The sequence below is a fragment of the Tinamus guttatus genome, unplaced genomic scaffold, assembly GCF_059628265.1.
Source record: "Tinamus guttatus ecotype Peru unplaced genomic scaffold, ASM5962826v1 Tinamus_guttatus_pri_ptg000287l, whole genome shotgun sequence".
NCBI classification, from domain to species: domain Eukaryota; kingdom Metazoa; phylum Chordata; class Aves; order Tinamiformes; family Tinamidae; genus Tinamus; species Tinamus guttatus.
The window spans coordinates 5,106,113-5,122,911 of record NW_028288821.1 but is presented as its reverse complement, the minus strand read 5'-3'; the positions used below and the strand labels follow the sequence as shown (position 1 = coordinate 5,122,911).

Genomic DNA, 16,799 nt, shown 5'->3' with positions numbered 1-16,799 from the left:
GTTGAGGCTGTTATTTGCCAAATATTTATGCTTTTGGGGAACTGTCTCCTCTCTCATTCTCAAAACGCACAAGTCTCTTTCCCAGTGATCATACTTTTCATCAGCTTTCATTTCAGTCTTGACTGGTCTGTCTTTGAGGACTTCTTCCAAATTAAGAATAAACTTGTTTAATGAAAAGGATATGTAAGGGGAATAAAATATATGTGCTGTGAGCTGCTTTGCTGTTCACATCGTATTGGAGAGACAACCACTCAGGCTTGTAACTTAGTATATGAAGATACCTAAATCCTAGCAGCACTTCTGAAGTCTGTCATGAGGGAAATCTTGAGGAGCTCTTGCTGAGGTTGTGTTTATGGTCAGTCCTCAAGCAACCACATTTCACAGCAGCATCTTTTGGGATCTTGATAAAATACTGTTTATAATAGAGTTAATGATCGGGGTTGAATTCCATAGTCAGGAAGGCATTGATGATAGGCAGGCTTGTGTCTAAACCTTTAAAGCATGTCTTTGGTTTTTGCAGTGGCTACAAAATGTATTACAGAGTCTGTTAGGCCAGTTTACTACTTTTGCTTTTTTGTGCTTGGTAAGGCACATGTAAAGCTGGTGTATTTTATTTTTTATAAATAGTTTACATTAACAGTGCTTCAAAACAGTATATTACCAAACCTAAACATTTATGTAGTGCTTGTTCCTAGCGAGTCCTGTACTGCAGTTGGTGCTGCCTGGGATTCTTTTTATAAAAAAGTTCTGAGAAGAAGCTGTTTCGTATTCTGTTCATTTCTTCTTTCCAAACAGCTCCCAAAAGTTCATAGCTTAAAAATAAAAAGCATTAGCTATTTACTTTACAGGCACACGTGTGGGTGATTCAGCTTAAATTCCTGTTGTTCTTAGCAATCTTGCAGGGCTGTTTTTGTAATTTCAGGCTGTACAACACAGGGTTTGTTGCTCTCCTGTGCTTTGAAATGGCAAAGTAGATCTCCTGCAGATCATTGATTAGCTCAAGAGCTAGAGCTGTGTGGTTGCAAGTGCTTTTTTTCTTCCTCTATGCAGAAGCCTTTATTATACTTACTTTATTTTTTGATAAGCAGTCAGCAGATAAGAGGAAGTAGCCCCTAATCCAGTGTCTGTCAAAGTCAAGGGCTGGTCCTGTTTAACACCCTAGTCCTTAGCAGGTTGATTCACTGCCCTGAACTGGTAGAAAGCTTTTTTTTTTTTTTCTTTTTTTTTTTCCTTTTTTTTTTCTTTCTCTCTATTAGTTTGGAGTTAGTTTCCTGCCAGTGTGGCCTTTTGAATCAGACCATCCAGGGATCAGTACCAGAGACAATCAGGAAGAGGAGGGAAGTGAGATGGGGGGAAGGAAGAAGGGACTGCCTCTTTTAGAGGAAGCAAGCTGTCTTCTCCAGCTGTGACCTCTGGGATTTCTATTAAATACAAACCGAATCTTCATGTTGAAGACAAAAGTAGTAGGGGAAGTTTTCCATCTCACCTGTATTTTTAATGATGTTTTCCTTTCCCATAGGCTATTACAAAGACATAGAACTAAATTATACATACTTCAGGTGCAATTTTACTAAGTCAGTTTTCCTTTGTATCACAAGAAGAATACATGTTTTATTTGAGTGGTTCTTTCACAAAGAAAATAACGGTGTAGACTCTGTTAGGGCATACTAGCTCTGAGTTCAGCGCAGAAAGTTCTCTGATGTTAGTTCAGGATGAGGGAAGATAAACCTGTTTTTCTTGCAGTCAGGTTTACCAGAGACGGAAACAAAAACGGGAAGAAACCTGCTATAAATCTACAAAAAAATTGCTTTATTAAAATGCTTATATTCTGTGTTTTACTGGGATTGCCTTGCCTGTCTGACAAATGTGCAAGATAACCTTTGTGTCTCTTTTGTTACGGTTACCTGATAATTTTGTTTTCTTGTAGTTAGATATGCCTTAAATGATGTACCTATAACAAATATGAAATAATAATTATTAGCAATAACCATGAAATATGATCAGATTCGAGAGCTTTAAGTTAATATGTTGCTTAATGAGTAACTGAGGCTGCGAAGAATAAATATAGCTCTGTGAACACTTCTCTGCACATTTGGGCTTGAACAACGAAAATAGGCTTAGATACTTTACTAGCAGATGAAGGCAGACAAACAAAGCTAGCTGAAAACAATAAGACAAATTCACTGAAGGCTAAATGCAAATTTTACTTTGCTTTCTCTAGCCTGGGCTGCTTTTTAAGACCTACTTCTGCAAAACTGAAGCAGACATGACTATCCTATTAACAGGATTTGGATTCATTCCTATATTGGGGAGAAATGCACTTCTATGTAAAAATGTAATCATGTTTCTCATTATCAAGAAAAGGGGGAAATCTAATTTTGACAACTTTAACTAGGAAAGAAATGCCTGGGACTGAGTAATTCAACCTCTTTTACAAGAGACGTTACAATATGATGTGCATCTGGAAAGAACGCTCAGTACTGAGCTAATGGGTTGTTCAAAGGGGAACAGTATGTGGCAAACTTGCTTCAAGGTTCGCCCTAAAATCTGAACTTTATTGTCAGGTGTAGGTGGTGGCAATGAAGGTGGAAGAGGCAAAGCTGGAGCTAAGCTATTCCAGGATTTCCAGATGTTGAGCAGAATCTGGACTCACCCTTGGTGTTTGCAGCTGGATTACATTAGCAAAGAAAATAAGGTAAATTAGATATATCAAAATACTCTCTACTGAGAACTTTCCAAATAAGCTATGCCAAATGTTAGGTAAAGTTTCATCAAATTAATGGAAATCTTTGTTGCTGTGGGGTAGAGTGATTTTGCTGCTGTTTTTGTCATATTGTTATTTCTGGATATGCTGTCATTCTTAAAACATTTTGCAAGGCCAGTCCTTTGTGGAACTTACCGTTGTTTAAATGAAGAATGAGCAGGTGGCTAAAGGTTTAATAAAAGCTTCTGCATGAGAGTATTTAATAAAATTTCTGTTTTTTCTCTTTTGAGGGCTATTTTGATGAAGACAGTCTGGATGAGTTCATAGCTTCAGATTCCGATGAAACTTCAATGAGCTTAAGCTCTGATGATTATGCAAAGTAATTGAGCTTTTATTTGTTGTTTGTTGTTGGATTTATTTCCCTAATAGAACTTAAGTGATTTGGTTTTGTTTTTTTTAAAGTAAATGTTTGTTTTATTTATATAACCTTCTATTGCAGTAGAATACTTTTGAATTATAAGGGAGTATATAATTTTATCTTTCTAGGAAAAAAAAATCCAAGGGGAAGAAAGTGAAGAAGGAGTGTAGCTCAGGTGGAAGTGGCAGTGATAATGATGTCGAAGTCATTAAAGTCTGGAATTCAAGATCTCGTGGAGGTGGGGAAGGAAATGCAGAGGAACTTGTGAACAACCCTCCGTCTGTTGCAAAGTCAGATGAAGGTGAGTGCAAAGTACCAGTAAACCGCATAAAATGCAGGGTAATTTTGCAAAGGTTGTTTCAAGGGAGCTGTCACAAATTCTGCTTTATTGCACAAAGTGGCAAATTCCCTTATTCAGCAAACCAATTCTATGCTTACAGCCCCTGCTATTTGTAGTGATACGTGCCTATTGGAAAAATTGTTTTAGATCTGAGTGGTTTTGTGGCAGGGACACTGAACAGTTAATTCTGGATTTCAAAGTACAAAGTGATATAAGGTTAGTACAGATCTGTGCTGTTTTTCATCTCTGCTTAACCATATTGATGAATTGATGGAAAGATTAAGAGATAAGTGTGATGGAAAGATTAAGAGATAAGTGTGTCGTGCATTGTTGCACCTGGAATTTCAAATGGTTATTGAGCCAGCGGGTGGTTACAGTGCAGCAGGAATAGAAGATCTCTTTTTTTTTTTTTTTTTCTCTCCTGTGTGTCTGTATATTTCATTTTGAAATTTTTCTTTAATAATCAATCAAAGTTCTGATTTTCTGTATCACAAAGCTAGTCTTTTGACTGGATCATTTCTTATGTGTCTAATAGGTGTATTAATGTCTAGTGCCTTCCATAAGTACATGATTTTTTTTTTATGAAAATGAGAAATATTTTTTCTTTGTTCCTGACTCTGGCAGTCATATATTGTTAGCGTGCAGTGGGAATTGTGTGTGCGTGAGAAATATGTACACATATAGATTTTAATTAAATGTGTTAATTACTTGCATTATTGGAGGATGAGTTTTTCAATACTGATCATTTAAATGTTTAGATCTGTCTCTTGCAGCTTTGTCCGATTTAATAGGAGTGTAGAATTTCTAAACAAACATTTGCTGCTGTACCAGACAGGTCTGAGGGCAGCCTGGCAATCTCATTTCAAATGACGAGGGCCCTTTTGCAAAGTTTAGGGGTGAAAATGGGAATAGATGGTGTAGGTAGCATTTTCCTGCTGCACATACAGGTCACTTCTTTGGTTAACATGTTCGTTGTTCACTCTGGAATTGAAAAATATATTCTTTAGAAGACTGTAGGAAGGAAGGCTTGAATGTGAGTTTTGTCAAGATCAGTTCTTTCTTGCCCCCAAGATGTTACTGCTATGTCGTGATTGAGTCCCTAAGTGTAGTCCTAAATTTAAATGCTTTGAATTGCTCATGAGATGGAACACTTTTCTCCTACAATGTAACTAAATACTTCAGTCAGATCAAAGTTTTTAAGTGCAAAAAGTTCAGGTTATATTTCTAATTAATCAATCCATATCACTCTAATGCAAAAGAAGTTAAACCAAAGGCCATACAATACCAGAAAATAAATTAAGTAATATAAACAAAGATAATTTCTGGTTCCTGACTGCCTTTCTGGTTCAGATTATAAAGCTGAATATAAGCTTTCTCCTGGTTGAATTCAGCAGGGTTTCAGAATAGAGATAATGTATCGTATCGTTAAAGGTGGACGTGCTTTGCTTTGGATGCTTTGGAGTGGCTGATTTAGACCCAGAAAGACTTAACATGTTTTACTTGGTGTGCTGTTATTTTGGTGTAGTTATACAGTGAGAAACTGAATTTTTACAATTCTTTCTCATACTTTTGTAATTCAGTTCAGTCAAATTACCAAAGCTAGTTTCCATCATCCACTAACTTGTTAAAAACAGGGTTGTTCCCAAGTATGTGTTGTAGGTTTTATTAGTGTAGCAGTGTTTCAGCCGTCCTGCAGACAGTAAGATTTTATTAAAGAACTTCACAAAAAGTCAGAATATGATAGTGATTTTTTTTCTGCTAGTGTGAATTACAAAAAGGTGAAGTTTTAATACGAAAGGGAGAAGTTTTCTTCCCAGCATGCAGCATGAGCTAGGTAACTCAAAGACTTTTCTGTTTCCAAGAGTTGGAGGTGTTTGAATTAAAAAATTTGCTTTAACTGTTGTAACACTTATGGATTAGTTTCAAAGATACATACTTGTAGAAAACAAAGCTGTACATAAATACTCTGGGGAAAAGATCCAGGTGACAGCTATTTCTCTGAATATTCCATACATAAAAATGAGATTTGTGCTTGCCGTTGGTAACTGGAGGAATTAAACTGCTAATCTAGAAGTCTTTTTTTTGACTGTGTATTCTACTCAGTTCATAGCAGCTAATAATGAGGAATTAGTTTTGCAATCTTGAAGGTTTTTTTTTTTAAAGTATTTACACAGTCTCATGCTTTCAATTTTAGTTTTAATTTTATTTTATTTTATTTTATTTTATTTTATTTTATTTTATTTTATTTTATTTTATTTTTTGTACAGGTAAAGCCACATCCTCTTCCAATCCTGGTAGCCCGGCTCCAGATTGGTACAAGGATTTTGTCACGGACGCAGATGCTGAAGTGTTGGAGCATTCTGGGAAAATGGTGCTTCTCTTTGAAATTCTTCGGATGGCAGAGGAGCTTGGAGACAAAGTGTAAGTCAATTTTAGAAGCAAATATTTTTAAGGACTATATAAATACAGAAGTCTGTTTTCTTCATTCAGTCTTTGTAATACTGTAGCTCAGTTTTCTGAAATAAGTATGAGAGAGTTTTCGTGTACGTGCTCATACTCCGTGGAAGCCATTAACTCTGTCTAGAAAACCTGTTTGATTCAAGGTAATATCAGGGTAAGGAAGGAAGAAAAAGAAATCAATGCAGTGATTAAAATAACTTCTGAGTTTAATTTTGCATATTTCCTTGTTTCTGATTTCAGCCTCGTATTTAGCCAGTCTCTAATATCACTGGATTTGATAGAAGATTTCCTGGAGCTGGCCAACAGGGATAAAACTGACAAAGAAAAAACTTGTGTTTATAAAGGTGAGTGCCAACAAGACCTGCTACAAAGCTAATGACTCTTTTACAACTCTGTTCAGCCCTAAAGGGATGGGGTTTGAATAAATAGTTTTTTCTTAGAAATATTGTATACTTTCTACCATGTCTGAAATCAGCAAGGCCTCTGGTCTGCTGTGTACCTTGCCTGTGCTATATGGACTCTTGCTTCTGAAATCATGCTCTATAATTTGTGTTTAATACACCCTAAACAAATTAAATGCTGATCATCTAAAAGGAGAGAAGGCATTTTGTTAAATATACACAAAAGTGATCTTGTGTGCTGATCTGTGGTGAATTCCAAAACTTCCTGCTGAGAGAGATGGTGAAGGAGAACCATACTGCTTTATAGCAACATGTGTTTTGAGACTGAATACAAAATGGCAACTTAGGCTAGGTATTACAATAGATTGTTTTATGGATTCCATGAGGGAGCAATGGATTGAATTAATCGTTTTCCTGGCGGTGCTTGAATGGTGAAGAATTTCTCACTAACGGTACGCATCCTGCATATGGGAAATTTCTCCCCACTGCTCTTGAGGATTTCAGTTCATTTTTATATGGAAGTTTAAGTTCACAGTATATGTGGATTGAAGAGCTTCTCTGAATCTGTCATTCTTTTCAGATATCTCTAAGTATAAACATGTTGCACAGCTGTATAACAGAAATTTGGCTTAGCAATATCAGCGACGTAGTTGGAGGAAGATCCTGCAGTATCTTTCACACAGATTTATTGTTCCTGGCTGCTGCTACTTCCTTAGCTTCTGAATATTTTTCATCTTCAGGTTTTGAGTTGCTGGTATTTTTAGAGTCTGCAATTAGACTATGTATTATAATAAGAGTCACCACTTATAGACCTTCTGGGTATGACTCAACAAAATGTTTCTTACAGTTAGTTGTCCTGAGCAGTGCTTCTTCTTAAAATAAAATAGAGCTATTAGCTATTTTAATTTTAATTGATGACACGGTGGAGTTTGTTTTGTTTGCTTATATACTGCCAAAGAAAAGGGAAAGTTAATTCTGAATTGCAGGGGAAAGAAAATCTGCTTCTGTCAGCTGTAGTTTCTGTATATTTTTTGTCTGGTAAGAACTAACCATAACTCACAAGATAATTAAAATTAAACAGCTGATTTGAACTTCAATTCCAAAATGATTTGAGCTGGACTTTTGAAATGTCTTTATAAGCATTTGCTTATAGATGATGTATATCGGAGACTTTTTAAATGCTATTGACATTATTTATATTATTCTACTCTTGAATTATTTTAGACAAAATGAGTTTATGGGTGGTGGGAATTACTGTAGTAAGGGCTTGTGGGTGATCACTGTCCTCACAAATGCAATTGCTGTTATTTTCTCTTACCTTTATAGGGGAAGGGAAATGGTTCAGAAACATTGATTACTATCGCTTAGATGGTTCTACTACAGCTCAGTCAAGAAAGAAATGGGCGGAAGAATTCAATGATGAAACTAACGTGAGGTGAGATCTAATGTATATGATAAATGTTTTACCCCTTTCTTTTATTTGTTCTGTATTTCTTTGTTACTTGTTACTTTGCAACTTAATAACATGCAGATAAAAAAAATTACAAGGGTGCCAGGTGCAAAACTTAATATTTTTGTTTTAAATGTGCAACTGTTCTTCCCCAATCCTTAGTGTGCATATTTGTTTTCTTCAATACCTGTGGCCAAATTTTATATTGCTTTGGGGGAGAATTCTGTATTCACCTTCTCTATTTGCTGAAATCACCTGCAGGCCTTTTCTCTGCTCACAATTCACTTCCTTTTAATTTCAACTGAAATGGTTCAATCATGTTAAAGAAGAAACTAAGGAAATATATAGGTTTTTATCTGTCTTTGCATTTGAAATCTTCCAGCTGTTTCTTTGAGCCAGTCTGCTGTTTCTGTGTTTTGAATCAGTTTCTCTAGCAGCTCAGCAATCTCTGGCTTGAGTTCCTTGGCCTCTTGGATTCTCCTGAGTTCCAGTGGCTTGTTAACATCTAACTGATCTGTTTGGTCTAATGCTTATGATGTATTAACTTCTAATTGATCTACTTCCTATGACCTTCCTGCTTCAAAGAATGCATGAGGTATAGGAATCTCGCCACCATTTTCATCAGTAAAGACCAATGCAGGGAAATTACTGAGCTTCTTTGCTATGGCCTTAACCACCCCAAAGCCTCCTTTCCCACCTCTGTCATCAGGTGGTTCCTCTGATTTCCTAACTAGCTTTTACTGCTTTTGACACATTTAAAACATCTTTCTCAAGTCAGTTTTCAAACTCCTTTTAACGCTCTTAATTTCCTGTTTATATTTGACATGTTGTGTTTTATGGGCTTTTCTATTCCCATTTGGACTAATTGTCATTTTTATAATTTTATATATGACAGCCTTTTCTCTGTGGAATATAGCCTCTCTTTTCCTGTCATACACAGTTTACCTCAGCCTTTATGGAAGTGTTTGGAACAACCTTTAGGCTGCCGACAGGCATGATTTTTTTTTGGCCTCCTCCTTTTAAGGGCTTGGAAAGGCAGAGGTCATTTTTTTACTAATCTCTTCATTTGTATATAGTCCTCTTTCTAGAAATTGAGTATTGTGCTGATTTTATTTGACTTGCTTCTTGTTACAGTGTTAAACCAAAATACACTGTGATTATTATAACACGGTGTTCTGTCTCTAATACCTCTTGAGCAATGTCCTGTGCAGCATTTAAGATCACAGCTCGAATAGTTTCCTTTCTTGAGGGAAAACTGTTTCCTTTCCAGAAAACAGTTTCATTTACTCTGTCGAAAGACATTATCTCGCATTTGACCTGATTGATCCAATCTATACCTCGTTATCTTTTACAAGGTCTTTAAAATGGGACACATTTTTCTTCTTGGAATATTACACTTTTTTTTTCAAGAAAATAGTTTTAAGTGAATAACTAGTATTTATTGGATGTAAAAATCTCTGTTTCTATGTGCTACTAATTTAAATGGTAACCACGTTGATATTTTAACTTGCATCTGTGTTTGCTTAAGTTAACTGTTTTAAAATACAGTTATTTATATTAATCGTGGAGAATACCAAGGTGCAAAAGATGACTGAGGGAATGCAAAATGTGCTCTTCAATAGTAAGTTATTTAGCTTGGTATAAGAACTGTTCTTAAACTGAGCTAAATAATATCACAAAATATTCAGGAAGAAAACTGGTGTACGTAGTTGTGGGTATAATGTGGTTTTGCTATTACTGAGGAGAAATATGCTTGAAGTTGAGAGGTTGCCCTTGCTCGCACAGGTTGTGAGCACTTAGCCAGCTGCAAAGGATGCTCAGAGTGGTTTGTTAGCGGGTGTAGCTCACTTGTCTTCTCACATCAGCTAAACATAAAGATGAAGAATGATAAATGGCGATTTTAGTTTGGCAGGTACCTTTTATAAAAATACAATGCCCATATTTTGTACTATTTTTTAATACTATTTCTTTAGCACAACTGTAACAGATAATTGCACATTGATGGGAAAAGGCATTTCGATAGGAACAAGATTTTCAGCAACTTTCATCTTTCCCATTTTTCTGATGCCATTAGAAGGATTTTTAGAATTAGATTTTTGCAGAAAAATTAATGCTCACAATATCTGAAAGATTTCAAACTGTTCCAAAGTAAATAACATCTTTAAACTTCATCTCAGCTTAATGTGGTTGTCTCTTGTTCTGCTGAGGTGTTTTTTTTCAGCTGCTTGGTTAAAAAACTGTTAAAAGTCTATCTGTGGCCACTGGCAGAGCTGTGCCACAAACGAAAAGGAAAGAGGTGATGCAGAGCAGACAGCGCGGGATTCTTCCCGCATCATGAACTGAAGCACTCCGTTTTGCTTTGGTGTTCAAGTGACCTGTAGGAAATGCTTCCTATGAGTATGGTGACGCAGTTCCCGGTCCTTTTTTAATTTTTTTTTCCCTAATAAACTTAAGTTTGTCTGTGTAATGGCCTGTGATGCAAATATGACACAATTCTATTTAAAATGCTAGAAGTTTTTTAAGGTAACACGTTTACTTTTCTTTTTGATTACCACTGGTAAGGTGTACAGGCGTTGTGGGGAAAGATGATCACACTTCTAGAAAAGACAGGGTTTTGTTTCTGAGAAAATACTGTGTATGTGAAGGATGGAGAAGCTCAGTATCCATGGGAAAAAAAAAAACAAAAACCCACAAGTTGGGATTTCCTGGGCTAATTAATTTAGATTATTTTTTTCCTTAAATTCTTTTAAGAAAAAATAAAATAGTTAGTTGCAGTCTTTTTAAATGTACAAAGAAAAAAGAAAATAACTTAAATGGATCAAAGCTAACTTATTCAACGTTAATTCAACTCTAATACTATAGTTTATTTTGGTAGGTGTATGTAAAGAGCTCGTTATAAGTTAAACCTGAGTGCTACTGGTGGTGAGGAAAAAACAGACATATCACAGACACAGTATCATATTAGAGTTATCCTTTGAGTTTGTTAACCAGAAAACAGTTTGAAAAATGCAGGGTGTACTTGTTTAAAATTATGCTTTAATTTGATATAACTTTTGGACTTTTATTATATTTTGAAAAAGCTGAAAATAAAGTGTTTTCTTACCCAGCATTTCTTGGTGAAAATTGACTTGCGAAAGTCTCTGGTTTGTATTCCTAAGCATGTATATTTGATTAGCTCTGAGTTTTGTCTGTGTAAAATCGCTATCTATTCTATATTTATTATGGTATTTTATTGAAATTTTTGAGTTATTTCAATGTATGAACAATTCCACAGAAGCAGAGCAACACAGGAACTGTAATTCATTCCCTAAAATATTAAAATTTCATAATTTTTCTTAATTTCAGGGGCCGCTTGTTTATTATCTCCACTAAAGCAGGTTCCCTTGGAATTAATCTTGTGGCTGCTAATAGAGTAATCATCTTTGATGCCTCTTGGAACCCATCATATGACATCCAGAGTATTTTCAGGGTTTATCGCTTTGGGCAAAACAAACCTGTGTTTGTATACAGGTTTTTGGCTCAGGTATGTTTCTGTTTGATATTCTAGTGATATTCTGATCCTACAAGAAAATCTGTAACAAGTAATAGTTTGGACTTGAAGTCAGTAGTGCTTCTCACTGATTCAAAAGGCAATCTGGATTTGAAAATTTGTATCTCCACCTGTCAACCTTATAGGATAATAATTCTGATGGTCGCTGATCTGTGCCCCTTTTAAGTATATTGGCATATTTCTGTTAAATACCTTCCAGGTGTTTTATGATAGACTGAAAACCTTTTGCCAGTAATAGTACTTAACTCTTGATCAAGTCACTTTTTCATTGCCAACCTAAATAGATTGCTTTTTGAAACACATTACTGAGACATGTTTTTTCTTTTTTCAGTCGTCAGTCTATTTTTGTAGGTCTTCATGTGCACTTTTGAACTGCTAGTATCCTTTTTAAATTGCAGTGTTCAGAACAGGCTGTGCTGTTCTCATACTTCACATAGCCCTCATCTTTTTTTTTTTTTTTTTAAAAAAAAAAGGGAAAAAGGAAAAAAAATCTCCTTTTTTTTTTACCCCAAAGATCTAGTTTGTTCTTACACAGCTGTGATGAATTAGCCTTGACTGGCACTCTTCCCCCCTGCCATGCCAGCACTGTGTGGTATCTGTTTTCCTTTTTACAGGCTGATCAAGGTAGCAAAGTAAGGCACATGCTGTGGAAATTGCCTTTTTTGTTGTTGTAATCACACCTGGGGGAGTTGAGGTAAAAGCTGATCTCTTCAAAACACTACTGAAAAAATATATTTCTTACTCTAGTCAGTAGACTGGCTGATGCCTGGCGCATAAACTGTCCACATTACTCCTCATTCAGTCCCAGGAGTATGTATTTTCTTCTGAGCAACTGAAGAAAATTTGGGGGTTTATTCAAATAACTTTGTAGATCCTTGGTCCAAGAAATTGTGAAAATAGAGCACTGATGCACAGTTGTTACTCTTTTATGTTTCTTGATACATTGTTTTTTTCTTCTGTGACAGAAAGTGCAGTGCTTGTATGAAAGTGAGTGTCTGTGTTTTCCAGGGAACAATGGAAGATAAGATCTATGACCGGCAGGTGACCAAGCAGTCCTTGTCTTTCCGAGTTGTTGACCAACAGCAGGTTGAGCGTCATTTCACTATGAATGAGCTTACAGAGCTGTACACCTTTGAGCCAGATTTGCTGGATGATCCTAATTCAGAAAAGAAGAAGAAGAGAGATACACCCATGTTGCCAAAAGTAAGTTGATTCACATTGCAAAGTATTATTAAAACGGTAGGAAAAAAACTTAGGTCTGTTTAAGAGCGTGGAGCTCTTGATCTTCGGAGAAAGAGTGCTGTGAAGGGTGGTTCACTTTGAGGTAGATAGCAGGGAACATAGTGAAACATATAATTAATATAATGGATGATATAATGAAACTGGAAAAGAGAAGCTACATGCAAAAGATGTTTATTTAAAAGACTATATATATATATATATATATATATTTCACACAATGTGAGTGAATAGAAGCTTTGCTGCAGGAGACCGGAAGCCAAGATTCAGAAGAGCAAACACTTCAGTGAGTGCTGGTGATATCCTCAATTACGGTAACAAATCTGCAAAGGGTTATTGTACTTCAGGGTCTGGATTTTATATACTTAGGTAAGACTTTGTAGTGGACAAATTAATACATGCTCTTGTTTTACCAAACACTTCTCTCTTTTTTTAGTTTCTTGTTTAACTCTTCTTGTAGAGAGCATTAATAGAGATAGTGCAGTAACACAGATAAAGTTATTTACTGCTTAAGTGACACGCAGTGGATGTGGCACCCTTACTTGTGGGTCAGCATCACTGTTCCACTGAGTAACAGTTCAGCATCCTGTGGGATACTTGGGGAAACCTCCAAAAGCTATTAATCAAATTCAAAAATAAACTATAGTTGTTACAATCAGGCAAAAATAAGCTTCTGGTGAAAGAATGACTGGGTCATTTATCCATTGTTTGGCATGTTAGTTTGCATTTAAGGTTGAACTGATATTTTGGTCCTTTGTGTAATTATATTCTTTATGTTAGGTGTTGTCCACACGCACTAGTGTCATGTGGTCTGCAAAAGACAAACTCATTGATAAGCTGTTGTGAGGTGGTTTTTCCTTTTTGGGTGAACAGCTGGTGTTTACTAACACTTAAATATATGACCTGTGGTTAGATGATTGCATCTGTTGTTAAATGATTGCATATCTGCATTACTACTGTTGTGAATTTTATCAACTGACTGCGTGGAAGAAGGGTGAAGACCTTTCTAGTCTGTAAATACATTTATTTTCAATGAAAATGTTTTTGATCCTGGACTGTCTGTAGAAGAGTATAGTACATTAAATTGTGCCTAAGCATCACAGAGCTGTTCTCTGAAACAGAGTCCGCTCGACCACCCTCAGCGTCCCTGCAGCTGCCGGGGCATTTGAGGAGTGTTAACGGCACAAAGAGTCACTGTGACACGTCCATTGTAACAGCCCTGCAAACAAACTTCATGGTGAAATACAAACTCTTATGATGATGGTGATTCCTTAGTTTATGCAGTAAAATTAGATAGATGGATTTTTTTCTTCTTCTCTTTTACTATAACTTTTCATATTAGTGAATTCTTTTTTTAATCTCTAAAATATTTTCCTTTAGTCTATAAGTAAAATATTTTTAATTATTTTCCTTTTAAATTTTCAATTATTTTGTCATATATATTTATACTTCCATAAGCTAACAGTTAATGCATCGTGTATTGCCAAAAAAAACAAGTGGTGCAATTGAATATCCTTAATGCTTTGAGTAAAAAATTATTGCACCCGTTGCATCTTGAAAGTTACTTATTTTCTTTTATAATAATATATCAATTTGTGAATAAAGTACAGTGTAAGGGAGAAGGTTTACAAACTCCAAACTTTCTTTAGCATCCAGCTGTAAATATTAAGTTCCATATTAATTCCCTTCCAACCAGACACATGAGGTTCGTGTAAGGGAAGTTGAGCACAAGCTTTTAACCAAATCCCTGGCCATAAAGAAAGCAAATCCTGTATTGGAATTCTCTTTGTTTTTTTCCTGGACTCAGCAGATGGTCTTGAACGGCAGATTGGTCTTGCTAAGATGTACGTATGCTGTGAGCACATTTCCGAGCATTTCTTGGGTTTGATGTCTGAAAGGACTAAAAACTATCAGGTAGCTTGCGCTTGCTTTTAGCTGTATGTGTGTCGAAAGCAAGGTTTTGTCCTAATGTCCCCACAGGATTTTTTTTTCCCAAGTTTTGTGTTTTATTTCACATTCTCCCTGTTTTCTTCTGACCCATTCCCTAGAAATCTTATGCAGATGATCAAAACGACATCTCCAAACAGAGCTTCAGGAATTATTGCGGTGGATGTTGTACTTCTCTAATGTGTACACTTACTTATTTAGAAAGTTCACTCTTCCTTGTTCCAGTGTAATTCTAGGGGATGCATGCTTTAGTTTTGTAATTGTAAAGCAATAAAATTAATCTACATGCTACTTAAGTTACTCTTGTAGCATGTTTGGATTAAAAAGACTGTTGATGTGCTTACAAAACCATGTTATTGCAACATGCATTAGGTGCATACCGGCTGGAGGTTAAAACACGGTTAAGATCATTGCCCTGATACCCGGACATGGTGGTTGTGATAAATTTGGCATCCCCAGGCTGACCCTGCTGCAGCCTGTCCTTGGAAACAAAGGCCAGGAAAACTTGGTGCCAACACCTGCATTTCCAACATTTAGCTATCCACCCCCGCCTGAACTGCTCCTTTATAATTATCAGCAAAACAAAATAGGCCATTAGGCTAAAAGGCTTTGGTTTGGCTCTTGACAAGGATTTGCGTGTAATTTTCCCTCTTTGTCTTCCAGCCTTTTCATCTTTTTCAGCCTGGTTTGCACAGGGCAGCTTTACTGCTGTGCAGGCAGTCGGGTGAGGGGCTTTACCTCTGTAATCCATTGGGAACTGGGTAATAAATACTCATAAAAATTTGATAAATATGAAGCAGAGCTACACTTAGAAACATGAAGATGATATGTGCAAAAATGTTTGAAGAGATTGCTTCTAAAAAGCATACTGTCACAGTCTGGTTTTGGTGGGAATTATGGATAGCAATGAAGTGAAATACCTTCTCTTCTATCTTTTCTCCAGCCACTTGATCTGAAATTCAGTTATTTTCAGAGCATTGCTTTCAAAGTCAGAAATCAAGCCTTTGTGTGAGTAAAGAAACAAATACTACTGGCTTTAAAAATATTTCCTTGAGAATTACGTGTTCTCAGTAAATCCCAGGTTCAATCAAGGAACAGTTTTCTTAGAAAGCATTGTTAACGGGGAAGATGTCGAAAGTTGCTGTTTTATGTAAAACGTCACATGGCAAATGGGGAGTGTGTAAGTTTTCCTGGAAGCTTATCAAAGTTTCATGTCAAGTTTTAATTTTAGCAGCACTTTTCTGCACTTTGCAGCCTGAACAAGGCCGTCAGGTTGCCTGGGAGTACTGAAGAGCCAAGGTACGCAGGTCTCGAGGGGAAAACCCATATTACATTCCACCAGAAACTTAATAGAGCCTTTTCTCTGCTCTTATCTCTCAGAAACAATTTCTGCCTCTTGAAGAATGTAGAGTAAATACTTGCTTTTAGCAGAATATTTTTATCGTGAGTGTTGTCTCCATGTAAAAGTTTATCTGAATTGTTAGATTTGTCTTAATTTCCACTGATTGAAAGCAGATTTCATTTACCTACGGTCCCTGCAGTATTGACTGCATTAGAAATTCTTGCAGTCCAAGAGAGGCATAACAGGTTTCCTAGAACAGGGTAAGCACTGACCTGAATTTACTGATACAAGTATAGGACTAATTCCTATATGCACACCGTGAGCTTTATGTAAATCCAAATCAATTATCTAATATAAACAGTAAGCAATTTTTTTGTTATTTCTGTAGAATGGTAGTTTAAACAGGAACAAATGCTGTGAAGGGAGAAGATTCTGTTTAAAGTATTATGATCCTATTTCAGATGTACTTGCCCTGAGTTCAATGATGGATCTGGAGCCTTTCTTTTTTTTAATAAAACTGACTTATGCCTGGACTACCATGTTTTTAAGTAGGTTCCCACAGACTCTTAACACTCCTCTCCCCAAGGGTTGTGTGCTGAAGTAGGGACTTGGCTGATACTTAGGTCAACGGTAGAAAGATTTTTCCACTGCAAATACTGGCTGCTGGACCCGGGGGTTGAGTGCTCGCTGTTTGGTGGCCCACCTTGGTTTGGAGCGGGAGCTGGGAGGGAAGAGCTGCACGAAGGCCTGGGGGGCCGGAGGGGCGCGCGGGGAGCCGGCACGGCCGCCCCGGCTGCCTCCTCCCCAGACCGCAGGGTGCGGGGCCTGGAGTCGCCATCGCATTTTTACGTTAAATGAAGCCTTGGCTCCGCCGCAGCCGTGTAATGCAGATTGCAAAAGCAGATTAAAGCCCTAGTTCAGATTCAGTTGGACGTAGTACATCATTAG

General features: G+C 36.6%; 1 protein-coding gene across 3 annotated transcripts in view; it reads left to right on the top strand.

The window, feature by feature from the left end:
• The window catches only part of ATRX (ATRX chromatin remodeler), a 68,605-nt gene that overhangs the window by 44,669 nt on the left and 7,137 nt on the right, over positions 1–16,799 (top strand). For all 3 annotated transcript variants that reach the window (XM_088527507.1, XM_088527506.1, XM_088527505.1), the window contains 8 exons: positions 2,565–2,695; positions 2,995–3,083; positions 3,251–3,423; positions 5,730–5,883; positions 6,163–6,266; positions 7,650–7,758; positions 11,119–11,296; positions 12,332–12,526. In XM_088527507.1, the coding sequence (XP_088383633.1) occupies positions 2,565–2,695; positions 2,995–3,083; positions 3,251–3,423; positions 5,730–5,883; positions 6,163–6,266; positions 7,650–7,758; positions 11,119–11,296; positions 12,332–12,526 (1,133 nt within the window). The remainder of the gene's footprint in view (positions 1–2,564; positions 2,696–2,994; positions 3,084–3,250; positions 3,424–5,729; positions 5,884–6,162; positions 6,267–7,649; positions 7,759–11,118; positions 11,297–12,331; positions 12,527–16,799) is intronic.